At 42.3% G+C, this 16,898-nt stretch overlaps 1 protein-coding gene across 1 annotated transcript in view; it reads right to left on the bottom strand.

Moving 5' to 3' along the window:
* Positions 1 to 16,898, bottom strand: part of pde6a (phosphodiesterase 6A, cGMP-specific, rod, alpha) — a 66,302-nt gene that overhangs the window by 41,160 nt on the left and 8,244 nt on the right. The window contains exons 5-11 of the mRNA XM_079671600.1: positions 11,907 to 12,059; positions 11,558 to 11,647; positions 11,338 to 11,478; positions 9,013 to 9,087; positions 7,956 to 8,020; positions 7,290 to 7,356; positions 4,114 to 4,161 (exon numbers count right to left, since the gene is read on the bottom strand). Of these exons, the coding sequence (XP_079527726.1) occupies positions 4,114 to 4,161; positions 7,290 to 7,356; positions 7,956 to 8,020; positions 9,013 to 9,087; positions 11,338 to 11,478; positions 11,558 to 11,647; positions 11,907 to 12,059 (639 nt within the window). The remainder of the gene's footprint in view (positions 1 to 4,113; positions 4,162 to 7,289; positions 7,357 to 7,955; positions 8,021 to 9,012; positions 9,088 to 11,337; positions 11,479 to 11,557; positions 11,648 to 11,906; positions 12,060 to 16,898) is intronic.

Genomic DNA, 16,898 nt, shown 5'->3' with positions numbered 1-16,898 from the left:
ACTTTAAAGAAAGAAAAACTAACACGTACAGCAAGAACAGACACTTTAAACTATATAATTGTGCAGGAATGAGTCCTAAACCCAGATATGAGTCAGCATTTTACCACTTCCTGTTCCCTGGTCTGGAAGTCAATGGTTTCTGGATCTATTTTTGGTTGTTAGCCTGAAATAAGGGGAAGCTGAAGAGACTTTAACGTTTTGTTCCATGACATAACATAGACTATTACTAGAAGAGACTGCTAAACGTCATAATGCCCAACATTAGCAACCTTTAGCTTAGCGGTGGTGACGTGAAGTCATGTGACCGTGCTGTAGTTCCTTTATAGCCCAATATTAGTCACCTTTAGCTTAGCGGTGGTGACGTGAAGTCATGTGACCGTGCTGTAGTTCCTTTATAGCCCAACATTAGCCACCTTTAGCTTAGCGGTGGTGACGTGAAGTCATGTGACCGTGCTGTAGTTCCTTTATAGCCCAACATTAGCCACCTTTAGCTTAGCGGTGGTGACGTGAAGTCATGTGACCGTGCTGTGTTTCCTTTATAGCCCAACATTAGCCTCCTTTAGCTTAGCGGTGGTGACGTGAAGTCATGTGACCGTAGTTCCTTTATAGCCCAACATTAGCCTCCTTTAGCTTAGCGGTGGTGACGTGAAGTCATGTGACCGTGCTGTAGTTCCTTTATAGCCCAACATTAGCCTCCTTTAGCTTAGCGGTGGTGACGTGAAGTCATGTGATCGTGCTGTAGTTCCTTTATAGCCCAACATTAGCCATCTTTAGCTTAGCGGTGGTGACGTGAAGTCATGTGACCGTGCTGTAGTTCCTTTATAGCCCAACATTAGCCACCTTTAGCTTAGCGGTGGTGAGGTGAAGTCATGTGACCGTGCTGTAGTTCCTTTATAGCCCAACATTAGCCTCCTTTAGCTTTGCGGTGGTGACGTGAACTCATGTGACCGTGCTGTAGTTCCTTTATAGCCCAACATGAGCCTCCTTTAGCTTAGCGGTGGTGACGTGAAGTCATGTGACCGTGCTGTAGTTCCTTTATAGCCCAACATGAGCCTCCTTTAGCTTAGCGGTGGTGATGTGAAGTCATGTGACCGTGCTGTAGTTCCTTTATAGCCCAACATTAGCCTCCTTTAGCTTAGCGGTGGTGACGTGAAGTCATGTGACCGTGCTGTAGTTCCTTTATAGCCCAACATTAGCCTCCTTTAGCTTAGCGGTGGTGACGTGAAGTCATGTGATCGTGCTGTAGTTCCTTTATAGCCCAACATTAGCCATCTTTAGCTTAGCGGTGGTGACGTGAAGTCATGTGACCGTGCTGTAGTTCCTTTATAGCCCAACATTAGCCACCTTTAGCTTAGCGGTGGTGAGGTGAAGTCATGTGACCGTGCTGTAGTTCCTTTATAGCCCAACATTAGCCTCCTTTAGCTTTGCGGTGGTGACGTGAAGTCATGTGACCGTGCTGTAGTTCCTTTATAGCCCAACATGAGCCTCCTTTAGCTTAGCGGTGGTGACGTGAAGTCATGTGACCGTGCTGTAGTTCCTTTATAGCCCAACATTAGCCTCCTTTAGCTTAGCGGTGGTGACGTGAAGTCATGTGACCGTGCTGTAGTTCCTTTCTAGCCCAACATTAGCCTCCTTTAGCTTAGCGGTGGGAGTTGATTTAAATCAGATGTTTCACGTTTTGTATCATCACCTGTTAGGGATGCACCGATGCTTGGACCGATTTTAGCCCAATTCACGCTCATCTGCACGTCAGCAATTAATGTGAAATGCACGGATGTTGCTCCGTGACACGAAGAACTCGCTATGATAATAAGTATGTTTTATAAACAGGAAATACTAAGTATCTTGTATGGAGTAGTGAGATCGACCTGTGAAGCATTTTCCTCAACATTCAGATTCACTTTGAGACGTATGAACGAGGACAATGGCTTTCAGAGCCTCTGCATAATAAGGATGAATATAATGGTCGCTTTATAGCCCTCAGGAAACCAATTTACAGTAAAGAGAGCAGGGGGAAAGTATCATCTATTTTAAATAGGCAGAATCGCTCCGATTGGTCCCTGGTGCTCTTTCATGAGACACCATTATACAGCTTAATTACTTTTTTAATACAATATTCCAAAATATACTCTGAGATCTGTTTCATTCACATCACTCAACACATAATGCAATGACTGTAGGCTAATCTGTGATATGCTAATATCAACTAATATTTACATCATAATCTGATTACAGATACTGAGTTAAAACAGCAGGAAGCGCTGATAACACGTAAAGATGTACGGAGTGTATTCTACATGTAAGAGAACAAATAGTAACAAAGCAAATGAACGATAGACTGGATCTGAAGGATGATTTTCACATGCTTCGAAGACGCGTGTGCCAAGGCAACTAATGTAAATGTGTTAGAGTTGATAATGACTACATTTTCATTTATCTGTATATTAATTACATGTGGAAACAAACTGGTAGTGCTGTAACCACCTCTGCTAAGGTGACATTGTTGTATTTTGTGTTGTTATTTCCAGAGAACATAATTGCTATTCCTTTGCATAGTGTCGCCAGCTTTATTCATCTTTACTCGAACAAAGAAAACAGTTTTTAGGCTTTTGAATGCACTGTTATTGAGTTATAACACTATTTAAGGTGAGAAACAAACCATTTAGATTACCAAGATGTGATTAGTTTATCCAAATAACGCATATTTATGAATCTACTTTGATGTTTGGAGCTGTGAGGAGCTGCTGCTGTATGAGAGGAGACGGTTAGCTTAAAGCAAAACACATCAACATGTTTTTATAATTACTCTCACTGCCTGAACAAAGACACAGGTCCACACTGCAAGTTTAACCATATAGGGGTTTAAATAATAAATCCAATTCAAACAATGAGAGCCACCAATTTAGCCATATTCAGTAGCTAGCTTGTTAGATAGAGAGAGAGATTATATATATAGATTGTACATAAAATAGGTAATTGGTTAGATAGATAGTAAACCTTAGCTAACTTGTAAACTAGCAAGCTCATGTTATCTAGATTGTTAATTATGAGAGCCAGCAACTAGCTATCTTCTTAAATAGGTTGCTAACATAAGCTAGCTAATTGCTTAGATAGATAGCAAACGTTAGCTTGTAAATTAGAAAGCTAACGTGAGCTAATTAGATTGTTAAGTTTACAGCTAATGCTAGTTGTTTGATAGAGAGAGATATTATATAGATATATTTTACACACAGTAAGCTAGGTAATTGGTTAGATAGATAGTAAATGTTAGCTTGCTTATAAATTAGAAAGCTAACGTGAGCTAACTAGATTGTTAAGTTTACAGCTAATGTTAGCTTGTGCGATAGATAGCTAAAGGTCGCTAATGTTCGCTAGCTAAACAGCACACTGACAGGTTATATGATTCTCTATGTTAACCTGTTTTTATACATTTTAATACTGTGGACTTTTGTCTACCCTTTTGCGTCAAGAGTTATTATTAGCAATCAACATGAGGTGAATAACAGATAAATGAAGCTCAGCGCAAGTTCAACCAGGAAGACCGTCTTTATTCTATTTACTATTCCCATGTAACTATTCTCTCTCCTCTCAATAAGGGATTGGGGCCGTCACTCTCCAGCTTAACCAATCACTTCGCTCTATTCTCACAAGCCTATCATAGCGCCCCGCTAAACCTCCCCTCCCTCTGAATCCAGGGTCTGGCTAAGCCACTCCGATTCAGACCGACCCCAACTCACCACCACCAGTGTCTAGACCCCGGGGGTTTCATCGGATCGGTTCTCCCCTCCCGAATAATACTCCCGTACAACGGGGCCTAATCGCCAAAATCACCATTCCATTCATTTGTGTATTCCTGGCAATAAATATGTATTCTTACATCAAAACCGTCTCTCCTGATTGAAATATTATTACCTAATGACATCCACTGAGCAGGAGACATTAAGGATTAGTTTAGAAAGCTGGAGATTAAACATGGCTATTGGATGAAGTTATGTTTTAACTCTCCAGGCAGAACATTTGAATGTTCTGAAGATCATAACGCAGACTTCATGACAAACTGATGCTTTGGTGTTAAGTTACTCCAAACTGGACAAAAGTTAAAGGACGTCTCACCTGGAATTTGAAGAAATCGTCCTGACCTGCGTTCATGATGTTACAAATCTGTAGAGAAAGATATAACAAAGCAGAAGGACATCCGATGAGAGATGTGAATAATCAAATATATATAAACATAACAAGTTAAAGTATGAATGAATGTGCAATAAAAATATACAATACAATTAATGTAAGATATTTACAAGAACGTAAGAAGTTAAAGTAAGAATATGCACATTATATTACAATATATAAAATGTGTAGAGGAACCGCATCTTTGTGCTATAATGTTATCATAAGAAAAACTGCTCTTGGCCTTTTTTAGGGACCAAATGTTCTTGTTACAGTTACAGTCAATTCAGGAGTGGAACAGTTGTATTGCAGCGCGTCGAATCAATCGAAAACCCCTCGTGTGAAATCCCAAAGCCTTTCTGTCCGACTGACATTTATTTTGCCCTCAGTTTCCAGGAAAAGTGTCTCTGTTGTTTATTTCATGCACTTTGGGCTCCACGATGGCAGGAAACTTGTCAAAAAGTAAAATCCCTCAGTGTCTTTTAATAGAATAGAATGGGAGGGATGAAACCCTCTTTAATGGTCTCACATGCATCGCATGCAGCACACAGTGACATGTAGTCTCTGCTTATAACCCATCCTAGCGCCAGGAGTCTAGTACCAGCAGTCTAGCACCAGGAGTCTAGTACCACCAGTTTAGCCCCAGGAGTCTAGCACCAGGAGTCTAGCACCAGGAGTCTAGTACCAGGAGTCTAGCACTAGGAGTCTAGCACCAAGTCTAGCACCAGGAGTCTAGCACCAGGAGTCTAGTACCAGCAGTTTAGCCCCAGGAGTCTAGCACCAGGAGTCTAGCACCAGGAGTCTAGTACCAGGAGTCTAGTACCAGGAGTCTAGCACTAGGAGTCTAGCACCAAGTCTAGCACCAAGTCTAGCACCAGGAGTCTAGCACCAGGAGTCTATCACCAGGAGTCTAGTACTAGGAGTCTAGTACCAGGAATCTAGGACTAGGAGTCTAGCACCAGGAGTCTAGCACCAGGAGTCTAGTACCAGGAGTCTAGCGCCAGGAGTCTAGCACCAGGAGTCCAGCACCAGGAGTCTAGTACCAGGAGTCTAGAACTAGGAGTCTAGCACCTCGAGTCTAGCACCAGGAGTCTAGAACCAGGAGTCCAGCACCAGGAGTCTAGAACCAGGAGTCTAGCACCAGGAGTCTAGCACCAGGAGTCTAGAATTAGGAGTCTAGCACCAGGAGTCTAGCACCAGGAGTCTAGCACTAGGAGTCTAGCATCAGTAGTCTAGCACCAGGAGTCCAGCACCAGGAGTCTCGCACTAGGAGCCTAGTACTAGGAGTCTAGTACCAGGAGTCTAGCACTAGGAGTCTAGCACCAGGAGTCTAGCACCAGGAGTCCAGCACCAGGAGTCTCGCACTAGGAGCCTAGTACTAGGAGTCTAGTACCAGGAGTCTAGCACTAGGAGTCTAGCACCAGGAGTCTAGAACCAGGAGTCTAGTACTAGGAGTCTAGTACTAGGAGTAGAAGTCTAGCACAAGGAGTCTAGTGCCAGGAGTCTAGCACCAGTAGTCTAGAGCCAGGTGTCTAGCAGCAGGAGTCCTGCGCCAGGAGTCTAGTACTAGGAGTCTAGTACTAGGAGTCTAGTAGCAGGAGTCTAGCACCAGTAGTCTAGAGCCAGGAGTCTAGCAGCAGGAGTCCAGCGCCAGGAGTCTAGTACTAGGAGTCTAGTACTAGGAGTCTAGTAGCAGGAGTCTAGCACCAGGAGTCTAGAGCCAGGAGTCTAGCGCCAGGAATCTAGCACCAGGAGTCTAGCACCAGGAGTCTAGCACCAGGAGTCCAGCGCCAGGAATCTAGCACCAGGAGTCTAGCACCAGGAGTCTAGCACCAGGAGTCACCAGGAGCAGTGGGCAGCTATTGGACAGCGCCCGGGGAACAATGGGAGTGAGGGGGGAAGGGGGATGTCTGGTGCCTTGCTCAAGTGCACCACGGCAGGGCAGGAGGTGAACACGCTGCATATTTAGGTCTGGTCGGGGACTTGAACCGGCGACCCCACGGCTCACAGTCCAAGCCCCTACTGACTGAACCCCTGCTAATAACTCGTTGCAATAAAGTAGATGTGAAAGTGAAATGCATTGAATTTAAAATGTTCTTGTAGACTTTGAAAATATTTCTGGCAGATGAACGGTTTGGCCTCTTTTATCGACTTAGTGTCTGTCCCCCTGCTGCTGTGCTAATGTCCATTACGTCTGATGTACAGCGCCCTGAGGAGAATCCAACAAACGATAAGTTTACAAAGTGGAGTTTTGTTCCTCCTATAAGTTTAAAGTGTCTATAGAGAACTTTTCCTTTTTGCTTTAGCTGCTTGATGTCTGCAAAAATAATGACTCCATCATCATTTGGGCAGCATTGCCTTCTGCCTGCTTCAGGGTCAAGATCTCCATTTCAAAATAAGAGCGTTAAAGATGTACACTGCATCACTGCCAGCTGAGAACATTGCTCCCATTAAAACATGCAGTAATGTAACAGTGGAAACTCTTCCTGGCAAATCATCCCTGTCGATGGAGGATGCAAATACTGTATGTCGAGTAAGGAGAGGTATAAAGAAAGTTCTCCTGTAGGAAGTTGGGATGGGTAGCACTGGATGCTAACGTTAGCGCGTTAGAAGCTATCGTCTCCAGCGATGGAGAATAACACAGAAACAGACAGCGAAGTGTCAAAGGACAACATCTATTTTAATTTATTCTGAAATGGACCAATCTGCACAATAACTACTTTTCCTTTTGGTACTTTAAGTATGTTGATGCTAATACTTTTACTTTTACTTGAGTACAAGATCTGAGTACTTCTACTTTTACCACAAGACATGAGTACTTCTACTTTTACTGAAGTACAAGATCTGAGTACTTCTACTTTTACTGAAGTACAAGATCTGAGTACTTCTACTTTTACTGAAGTACAAGATCTGAGTACTTCTACTTTTACTGAAGTACAAGACCTGAGTAATTCTCCCACCTCTGGTTAGTCACAAAATAATATATATAATAACTGTTATTGAAAATGGTCACACCTTTTCACATAGTGTCTTTATGTTTGCATCACACACTAAAGAGTGGATGCTCATTTCAGAACAGTTTGATCTTAAAGCAACCGAACTAGAGGAAGAGAAATACGCACCAGTCCAGTTTCTGCCACGTATGTTGGTAACCCGCTCAACAGCGCCCAGTGATCGGCTGCAGGAGTCCTGAGGACCAACACACGTTAATGGAAAATGTTATGATAATCATCTCCAACAAACTGAAACACAACAAACATGGAGATTAATTTCCTACTCTGTGTTTGTATGAAACGCTATGTAGAATCATTCATATTAAATAATGCAGCACTTTCCATTAACACTGTGAGATAATACTGTTTACAAAAGCAGCAGCGCTGGATCATAGAAACAAAACAAATGCTGAAGATGAATGACTTATTTTGTTCCTTGTATTATTAGGTATTAAAACATCAAGAATGGTTTTGTGAGAAAGGAAAAACATCATTAATATCCTGCTCTTATCTCTGTTATAAAAACGTTTTCATAAACCTCCTGTATATCAGTGGAATAGAGTGGAGGAGGGACGAGTCCTGAAACCCCGAAATGAGTCAAAATGTCTTTGTCCTGGTCTGGAGGTCAATGGTTTTCTGAAAGTGTTTTTTGTTGTTAGTCTGAAATAAGGTCTGTGGTCAAGCTACAACACAAAATACATCAAGTATGTGTCGGGCACAGAACAAACAAAAAAGCCCCACGGCTTTTCCCCTAGTGGTCAAAAACTCTTTAACTGGATCTCCGTTGTGACTCACGCGATGACTTTGATGTCCTCTTTGCCGTGGAGGATGTAGTCGATCAGTTTGTAGAAGATAATTTCCTTTAGAGACGAACAAAACAACCGAGAGCGGAGGTGAAGGAATGGTACTTACAGTTAGTTGCAGCAGCTGTAGTGAAAATATAGCAGTAGCCAGCTTTTGAAAACATTTGAAAATATTTTTGCAAAAAATAATAAAACTGTTGGGACTCCCATAGTCCCAAAAGAGAATTAGGGCCACTTCTGAAATTATTTTAGAATTCTGACTAAAAGGGATTTATTTTTTATAGTTCAGTCATTAAAGTCAGAATTATGAGAAAAGGTCTCACAATTAGAAAAATATTTTTTTTTTCAAACCACTTTTATTTCTTAGTCAGAATTCTGAGAAAAAAAGTCAGAAGAAAAAAATATATGATAAAAAATGATATATTTCTGCCGAATCTGAGATAAGATTAAGAAATCTGAGGGAAAAGTCACAAAAAGTCAATAAAATAAATATTTGATTTTTTTTCTTCTCACAATTTCTTTTCTGTGATTTAGATTTTGGGGAAAGTCAAAAAAATATATAGAAAAAAAATATTTTTTTTCTATATATTTTTTTTTCTCTTTCTGAGATTAAAGTCAGAATTCCGAGAAAAATGTAAATAAAAAAGTTTTTCGAATAAATATTTATTTTCTTGGATTTTTTTTTTGTTCCTAATAATTCATTATCCCTATAAAATGAGAGTTCTGAGGAAAAGTAACAAAAAGTCAAATAAATACATCCTATAAAAAAAAAATGTTGTATCTAACTTTTTTTTGCTGAGAGAAAATTGTAAAAAAAACTAAAACAAATCTTAAAGTCAGAATTCTGGCAAAAATATATTTCCTATAGAGATTAGCCAGCAGGAACATCTGAAGTGTGTCATTTCCTACCTGCACATTTCATGGGAATTGAAGTGTGTCTTTCTCATGGATATGTTATAATCAAGGGGACTCTTTTTAAACAATGATGGTAGAAGGGTAAACAAAACATCAGTAGCAAAAACAACAAAGTAATAACAGATTATTCTCACCCTGCCATCAGGAGTCTTGGGTCCATCATACGGGGGAACTTCTCCCATAAGAACAGGCCACAGGTCAAAGAACTCCTACACACACACAAACACACACACACACACACACACACACACACACACACACACACACACACACACACACACACACACACACACACACACACACACACACACACACACACACACACACACACACACACACACACACACACACACACACACACACACACACACACACACACACACTCACACACACACACACACACACACACACGTTTTTATCGTGTACAGTTTCCATAAGCGTAGTTGCCAGTTTTGTTTGGTTTTTAAGAGCGTTATTGATGAACCGCGGACAGCCATCTGTGTGTGCAGACAACATGTGTTTGTTCTCAGAGAGCAGGTGTTAGGAATCTAAAGCAGCTGCTCGTAATCAAGAGACAGGCAGACAATAAGTCGAATTTACAACAACACGGTAGTAAACATAAATGGGGATAGTTCCACTTTGATCTGTAGATATAAAGTGTTACTGTGAGGGATTACAGCGGAAGAAAGTAGGGCAGGTTCATCAAAGAAACCCCAAAGGAGCTTCAGAAAATATATTTTAAAGAAAAGCTCATAAGCAATCAGTGCATTTAGTTAAAGAGGCCACGTTCAGCTTGTTGGGGTTTTCCATTCCCTGATACATCAGCAGGAGAGGACTCTTTAAAGTAGAGACACTACATACTGATATACACCTGAACATCAGCAGGAGAGGACTCTTTAAAGCAGAGACACTACATACTGATATGCACCTGAACATCAGCAAGAGAGGACTCTTTAAAGTAGAGACACTACATACTGATATGCACCTGAACATCAGCAGGAGAGGACTCTTTAAAGTAGAGACACTACATACTGATATACACCTCAACATCAGCAGGAGAGGACTCTTTAAAGTAGAGACACTACATACTGATATACACCTGAACATCAGCAGGAGAGGACTCTTTAAAGTAGAGACACTACATACTGATATACACCTGAACATCAGCAGGAGAGGACTCTTTAAAGTAGAGACACTACATACTGATATACACCTGAACATCAGCAGGAGAGTACTCTTTAAAGTAGAGACACTACATACTGATATACACCTGAACATCAGCAGGAGAGGACTCTTTAAAGCAGAGACACTACATACTGATATGCACCTGAACATCAGCAGGAGAGGACTCTTTAAAGTAGAGACACTACACACTGATATACACCTGAACATCAGCAGGAGAGGACTCTTTAAAGTAGAGACACTACACACTGATATACACCTGAACATCAGCAGGAGAGGACTCTTTAAAGTAGAGACACTACATACTGATATACACCTGAACATCAGCAGGAGAGGACTCTTTAAAGTAGAGACACTACATACTGATATACACCTGAACATCAGCAGGAGAGGACTCTTTAAAGTAGAGACACTACACACTGATATACACCTGAACATCAGCAGGAGAGGACTCTTTAAAGCAGAGACACTACATACTGATATACACCTGAACATCAGCAGGAGAGGACTCTTTAAAGTAGAGACACTACATACTGATACTGTATACACCTGAACATCAGCAGGAGAGGACTCTTTAAAGTAGAGACACCACATACTGATATACACCTGAACATCAGCAGGAGAGGACTCTTTAAAGTAGAGACACTACATACTGATATACACCTGAACATCAGCAGGAGAGGACTCTTTAAAGTAGAGACACTACATACTGATATCCACCTGAACATCAGCAGGAGAGAACTCTTTAAAGTAGAGACACTACATACTGATATACACCTGAACATCAGCAAGAGAGGACTCTTTAAAGTAGAGACACTACATACTGATATACACCTGAACATCAGCATGAGAGGACTCTTTAAAGTAGAGACACTACATACTGATATACACCTGAACATCAGCAGGAGAGGACTCTTTAAAGTAGAGACACTACATACTGATATACACCTGAACATCAGCATGAGAGGACTCTTTAAAGTAGAGACACTACATACTGATATACACCTGAACATCAGCAGGAGAGGACTCTTTAAAGTAGAGACACTACATACTGATATGCACCTGAACATCAGCAGGAGAGGACTCTTTAAAGTAGAGACACTATATACTGATATACACCTGAACATCAGCAGGAGAGGACTCTTTAAAGTAGAGACACTACATACTGATATACACCTGAACATCAGCAGGAGAGGACTCTTTAAAGTAGAGACACTACATACTGATATGCACCTGAACATCAGCAGGAGAGGACTCTTTAAAGTAGAGAGACCCACCTTGGTCTTGGTCATGTCCAGCAGACCCACAGAGTAGCGGTCACAGTTCAGGAACGCTCTGACCGTGTACAGCGCTTTGTGGAACATCCTCTCGATGTCCGTCAGCTCCTCAAACACCTTGCTGGCCGACCACAGCAGCACCTGATCACAGGGGACCAATCAGAAAGAACAAGTCCTGCGTACGGCCATGAGAAGTTGACGTTTTTTTGAAGTGCCTCACCTGTCCTTTGCGGGTCTCACAGTTGTGCAGGTAGCTCAGGTGGTAGACCCTCAGCAGCAGGTTGGCGAAGTACAGGTACTTGTTGAGGGTCTGAAAGAAAGGACACACACACACACACACACACACACACACACACACACACACACACACACACACACACACACACACACACACACACACACACACACACACACACACACACACACACACACACACACACACACACACACACACACACACACACAGAGAGAGAAATTGAAGTGATAACCTCTCCTGGTTCCTATACATTTATATACAAGAATAAAACAAACTTGATGAGACTTGATTTGTTCCCAGTGAACAGCGTTACCTCTTCATCCTTGGCGGTGAAGCAGGGTTCTTCCAGCTTGTTGACGGCCATCATGACGGCCACCATGTCTTTCCCGTTCATTATCGGAGTGGCGAGGACGCTCTTCGTCTTATATTCGGTCAGTTCGTCCACAAAGTCGCTGTAATGAGGGCTCTGTGAGGAGACATTAGATTACTGACTGTTAGAAAAATATCACTCGTCACCGGCTTGAGCTTCAATATAAGGATACATTCAAAATCTCCAAATCATTACTTTTTCTAAACATTATGAATTTTCTCACAATCTCCAAGAATTCTGACTTTTTCTCAAAAACTCAAAATTCTGACTTTGAAAAATAGAAGGAGTCATCAAACACAGAGCATCAACTAGTTCCTGAACAGTGTCCTTCACATGCTGATATCCAAGAGAGGGAGTTCCACAGTCACAAGATGGAGGAATAGAAAGCAGTATTCAATGTTTACTTCAGATTAGCTCCACGTCAGAAATGATCATGCTTGTCATATGTCTCTCTCCATAGAGGCTGAATCATCATGTTAATCACATAGCTATCATATGCCTCAAACAGTCCTGATGCTCTTCTAGGTAATCACACATCCTGTCATGTTCACAGCTACAGTTGGGATACCTTTGTTAGCATGTTACTCTCATGTTGGAAGAGGACATTCAGACTTTTTTAAATTACAGTAACGAAGTATTTGTACTCCACCACTCCCCACCTCTGATCAGATTGAATTTCTTGCTCTTTGCCCCTCTCCTCTCCTGCATCCTTCAAAACTGGCTGGTCTTTGATTAACTTTCCTCCATAAACGCTGCCAGCAAAGACTCTCCATTACCCACAATCCCCAGCTGTTTCTGACCCTCACGTACAGAGGGTCATCCATTGAGTCCCTTCAGGGTGAAGCTGAGGAGGACGGCTCGTTAACGGCTCGTTAAGGAAAAGAGGAATCCAGATACAATTTAAAGCTGTTTCCCAGAGTCCTGCTGTGAACCCGGAGATGTTGAGACCCCAACGTTTTATGATAGAAATGTATAGTCAGGGTCTCCCGGATGCTAACTTGCATGTTGGGCAATTTGCATATTAGCATAAATTGTGTTAATTAGCATTTGCAGACAATAGGTTTTGGAGGTTATTGAGGACATTTCTGACACGTTCAGGATCAAAAGTAGCAGCTTTACCCAGACAGTGGCCATATGTGTGTCCCTGTGGACTGAGTTACTTGCATTTTGGGTTGTTCTTGTAGTTTTAGGTGACTGAAACTGCCATTTCTGATCCAAAATATGTCAGAAATTAATACAACATCCCCAATAAGCAAATTTCACATTGTTTTAGACAGAGGGGCCCAGAGTTTTATGATAGATATGTAAAGTACAGGTCTCCAGCACATAGAAACTGCTGGATGCTAATGTGCATATGTTGCAAAATTAGTTAAGAAATGGCTTGGTTGATTTGGACAACTTTGGAGTGTTTTTGGAGGTTATTGAGGATGCTGAGTCCATTTCTGACATTTTCAGGATCATAAATGACAGTTTCAACCAGAAAGTATGATACAAAATCGTAGTTTTGAGTCCCCTAAAACGACAAAATCGACCCACTGGGAGTACAAATATGGCCAAATATGTCAGAAATTGACTCAACATCCTCAAAAGCAACATTTCCCAGTATTTAAGATATTGGAGGTTCACACTGACGGTGGACCCGCCCCCTTCCTCATCTGATTGGCAGTTTACAAATAAACCTGTTTGGTGGACAGCTGGTTATTGGGTGACCTTTGACCCCTTAAAGCCCGAGGAGTCTTCATCCTGCTCGCTATCCTCAGCTTCACCTCAACCTACATTCAGCAGCTTTAGTGACATAATCTAAATGTAGGATGGATTTTAATGACTCAGTCTGTGGGACAACGTGTCTGATCTGTTATTGTTTTTCATTTGGTGTCTGTCATTTGGCCTAGGCCCTCTCGTAAAAGACATGTTTAATCTCAATGAGACTTCTCCTGGTTGAATAGATACATATTTAAATAGTTAAGCATTCATTTAAATAGGCATGCTTTAACGTAAGCAGCGTTTCCGCCAGGGGGCGTCTTGCCGCCATTTGACGCCCTTATTCAGCTCGCGACGCCCTGAACTCGAGCCGATAAATAATTCGTGTTTTAATAGTTTGAAATTATGAAAAGGAAAAAGGACAAGGACATCCCTCTGTTGGAGGGGCAAAGGAGTCTGGTGGGATTATTTTCGTATTTTGGCTGCCAGCAAAGCGTGTTCCTGGAGGCTCCGTGGTAAACTGGTAACATGAAGATCCGTTTAGGAGCCGAAAGAGCCGGCTCTTCTTAGTGAGCCGAGCCAAATGATCCCCATCACTAATATGTAAAGAGATAGTATCTATAAGGGATGGCTCAATTCAAAATTCAAGTCACGTGACATGAATTTCAATGTGGCTCTAGGCTGGAATTAAGGTGGAATTTTCCATGGGAATAATAAATAAATACGTGAATAAAATATGTGTGTATATATATAACAATTGTAAATAACAATAATAATAACAATACAAATACAATTGCACTTTGAAACTTCAAGTCCTATTGTCCTTGGTCTTGGGATGACCTTCAATCACGCCTCAAACTGAGGGCACTTGTTTCTATAGCATGTTTTAAATTGAAGTTGTCTGAAGTCCTTACCTCCAGCTGCTCTTGCAGTAATAAGTAGCACCTTTCTTACTTTCCTAATGTGCTCAATGTAGTGACTGCTTTTTCCTCTTTTCTTTTCTTGGATATGTTCTCTGTATTTTATATGTTTGTGTTATGTGTAACGTTGCTGCCTTCTTGGCCAGGTCAGCATGAAAATTAGATTGTATCTCAATGCTTTTATCTGGTTAAATAAAAAATTAAAATTAAAAAAGTCGGCAAATGTTAAATAAGGATTTTGATTGAGCAAAAATAATTAATAAAATATAAATATTTTAAAAATAAAGCAACCCCACCAGATACTAACAGACAAATTGAATCCGCTCAGAGCTTCAGATGAAGGTGAGAGATTTGCTGAGTCTGTGAAAAAGGCTCAGAGCGCTTTGGCCTCTGGGAGTAATCTGGGATGGCTGTAATTCAGGACAGATTAACCTGCTTCATCTGAACCCCCCCCCCCCCCCCCCCACCTCAACCACACCTTTAAATAACAGCAGGACACATTAGCTCCTATATCGTTTGGTTATTAAATCTGAAGGAGAAGGGGAGGAATGAGGCCAGCTGTTGTTGCTACATAATCCCAGAAAGACATAATCCCACCTACAGGAGGCAGGCTCTGGATGGACTGGGAATAATGGAAATAAAACCCAAACGCTTCCTGAACCGTGCATCACTCTGAGAGGCCGTGCATCACTCTGAGAGGCCGTGCTCAGTGCATTAACATCATAAAGAAGAGCAATGATAGAAACATCACATCTCCTCTCTCTGCTGGGAGGCTTTGAAACCCTTCCAGTTCCCAGCATGCTTCATGTGTCTGTGTCGGAGAGCTATGGGAGGAACGGATTATATTCCCACTTTATTCCCTACAGTGGCATTACATTACTGGTACTGGAGGACCTGCTGTGTAAATGTCACTCTGACAGCTGGGAGGAGGGGGTGGACAGCAGAAACCTGAAGTGTGTGTGGGAATAAGAAGTGTGTGTGAGAATAAACTTGTCAAATGTCACAGTAGTGGCAGTAATGGGATTAAAAGGAAAAGAGACACTGTGGTTTCATGTCGCCATCTGGTGGTCAGAAAGAGAAAAAGCGACGATCTTAAAGCAGGTCTAAATATCCTAATTCTGACATTTGAAAAGTGGTTTAAAGGTCAAAGATGGCTTCAGGTAAAAGTAAAACAGGGACATATGTTGTCTGCGGATGCAAAATGGATGAATGGAATAGAAAAAGGATAGAAAACGGTCAAAAATAACTATAATTTCACAGAAAGACTAGGGGTAGAGGAATGTGAGAATTTGGTTAGGGATATTTCCAAATATCTTGAAGCACTTTGAATTGCCTTGTGTTGAAAAGTGCTGTATAAATAAACTGGCATTGCTTTGCCTTACAAAACTTAGATTACTATTTATTTATAAAATAAAGATAAGATGAGATGTACTGACGCCCTCCAGCCCTCAGGGGCTCCCGATCTGTGCTCCAAATTCCTTGACATCTTCCAGGTGAAAGTCGACACCATCCATCAGCAGCTCCTGGTGCCTGGCCCTCCCCCCTACCTGCACCTCAGCCACCTGGCTACCTACCCCCAGCGCCGCGCCTCTCCTCCTTCTCCCCTGTGGATGCTCCCCAAGTGGCCAAACTGGTCAGCTCGGCCAAGACCGCCACCTGCTCCCTGGACCCCATGCCCACAGCCCTGGTCAAGGACTGCCTACCCACCCTCTGCCCCTACATGGTGGTCATCATCAACGCTTCTCTGGCTCCTGGTATAGTCCCCACCAGCTTCAAAATTGACTCAGTCACCCCCGTCCTCAAAAAACCTGGCCTGGACCCCGACGACCTGCACAACCACCGGCCGATCTCCAACCTTCCCTTCCCAAGTAAAACTCTGGAAAGAGTAGTCGCCGGCCAACTCCGTCTGTACATGTCCAGCTCTGTGAGCTCTATAAGCCCTTCCAATCCGGCTTCAGACTTCCACACAGCACTGAGACCGCCCTCATCAAGATCATCAACCATCTCATTGCTGCTGACTCTGGCCGCCTCAGCATCCTCATCATCCTCATCCTCCTGGACCTCTCTGCAGCGTTTGACACCATCTCCCACACCATTCTCCTCACCCGCCTAACCTCCTTGGTGTCACTGGCACAGCCCTGTCCTGGTTCACATCCTACCTCCATAACATGGAACAGTTTTTAATCATTAATGGCTCAAATTCCCCCCCGGCCCCAGTCAATCACGGTGTACCCCAGGGCTCTGTGCTTAGCCCCCACCTGTTCACCATTTACATGCTCCCCCTCGGCCAGATCATCCGCCATCATGGACTCAA

This window comes from Notothenia rossii, assembly GCF_949606895.1.
Source record: "Notothenia rossii genome assembly, chromosome: 3".
NCBI lineage: Eukaryota > Metazoa > Chordata > Actinopteri > Perciformes > Nototheniidae > Notothenia > Notothenia rossii.
This window is presented reverse-complemented; position numbering and strand designations above follow the sequence as displayed.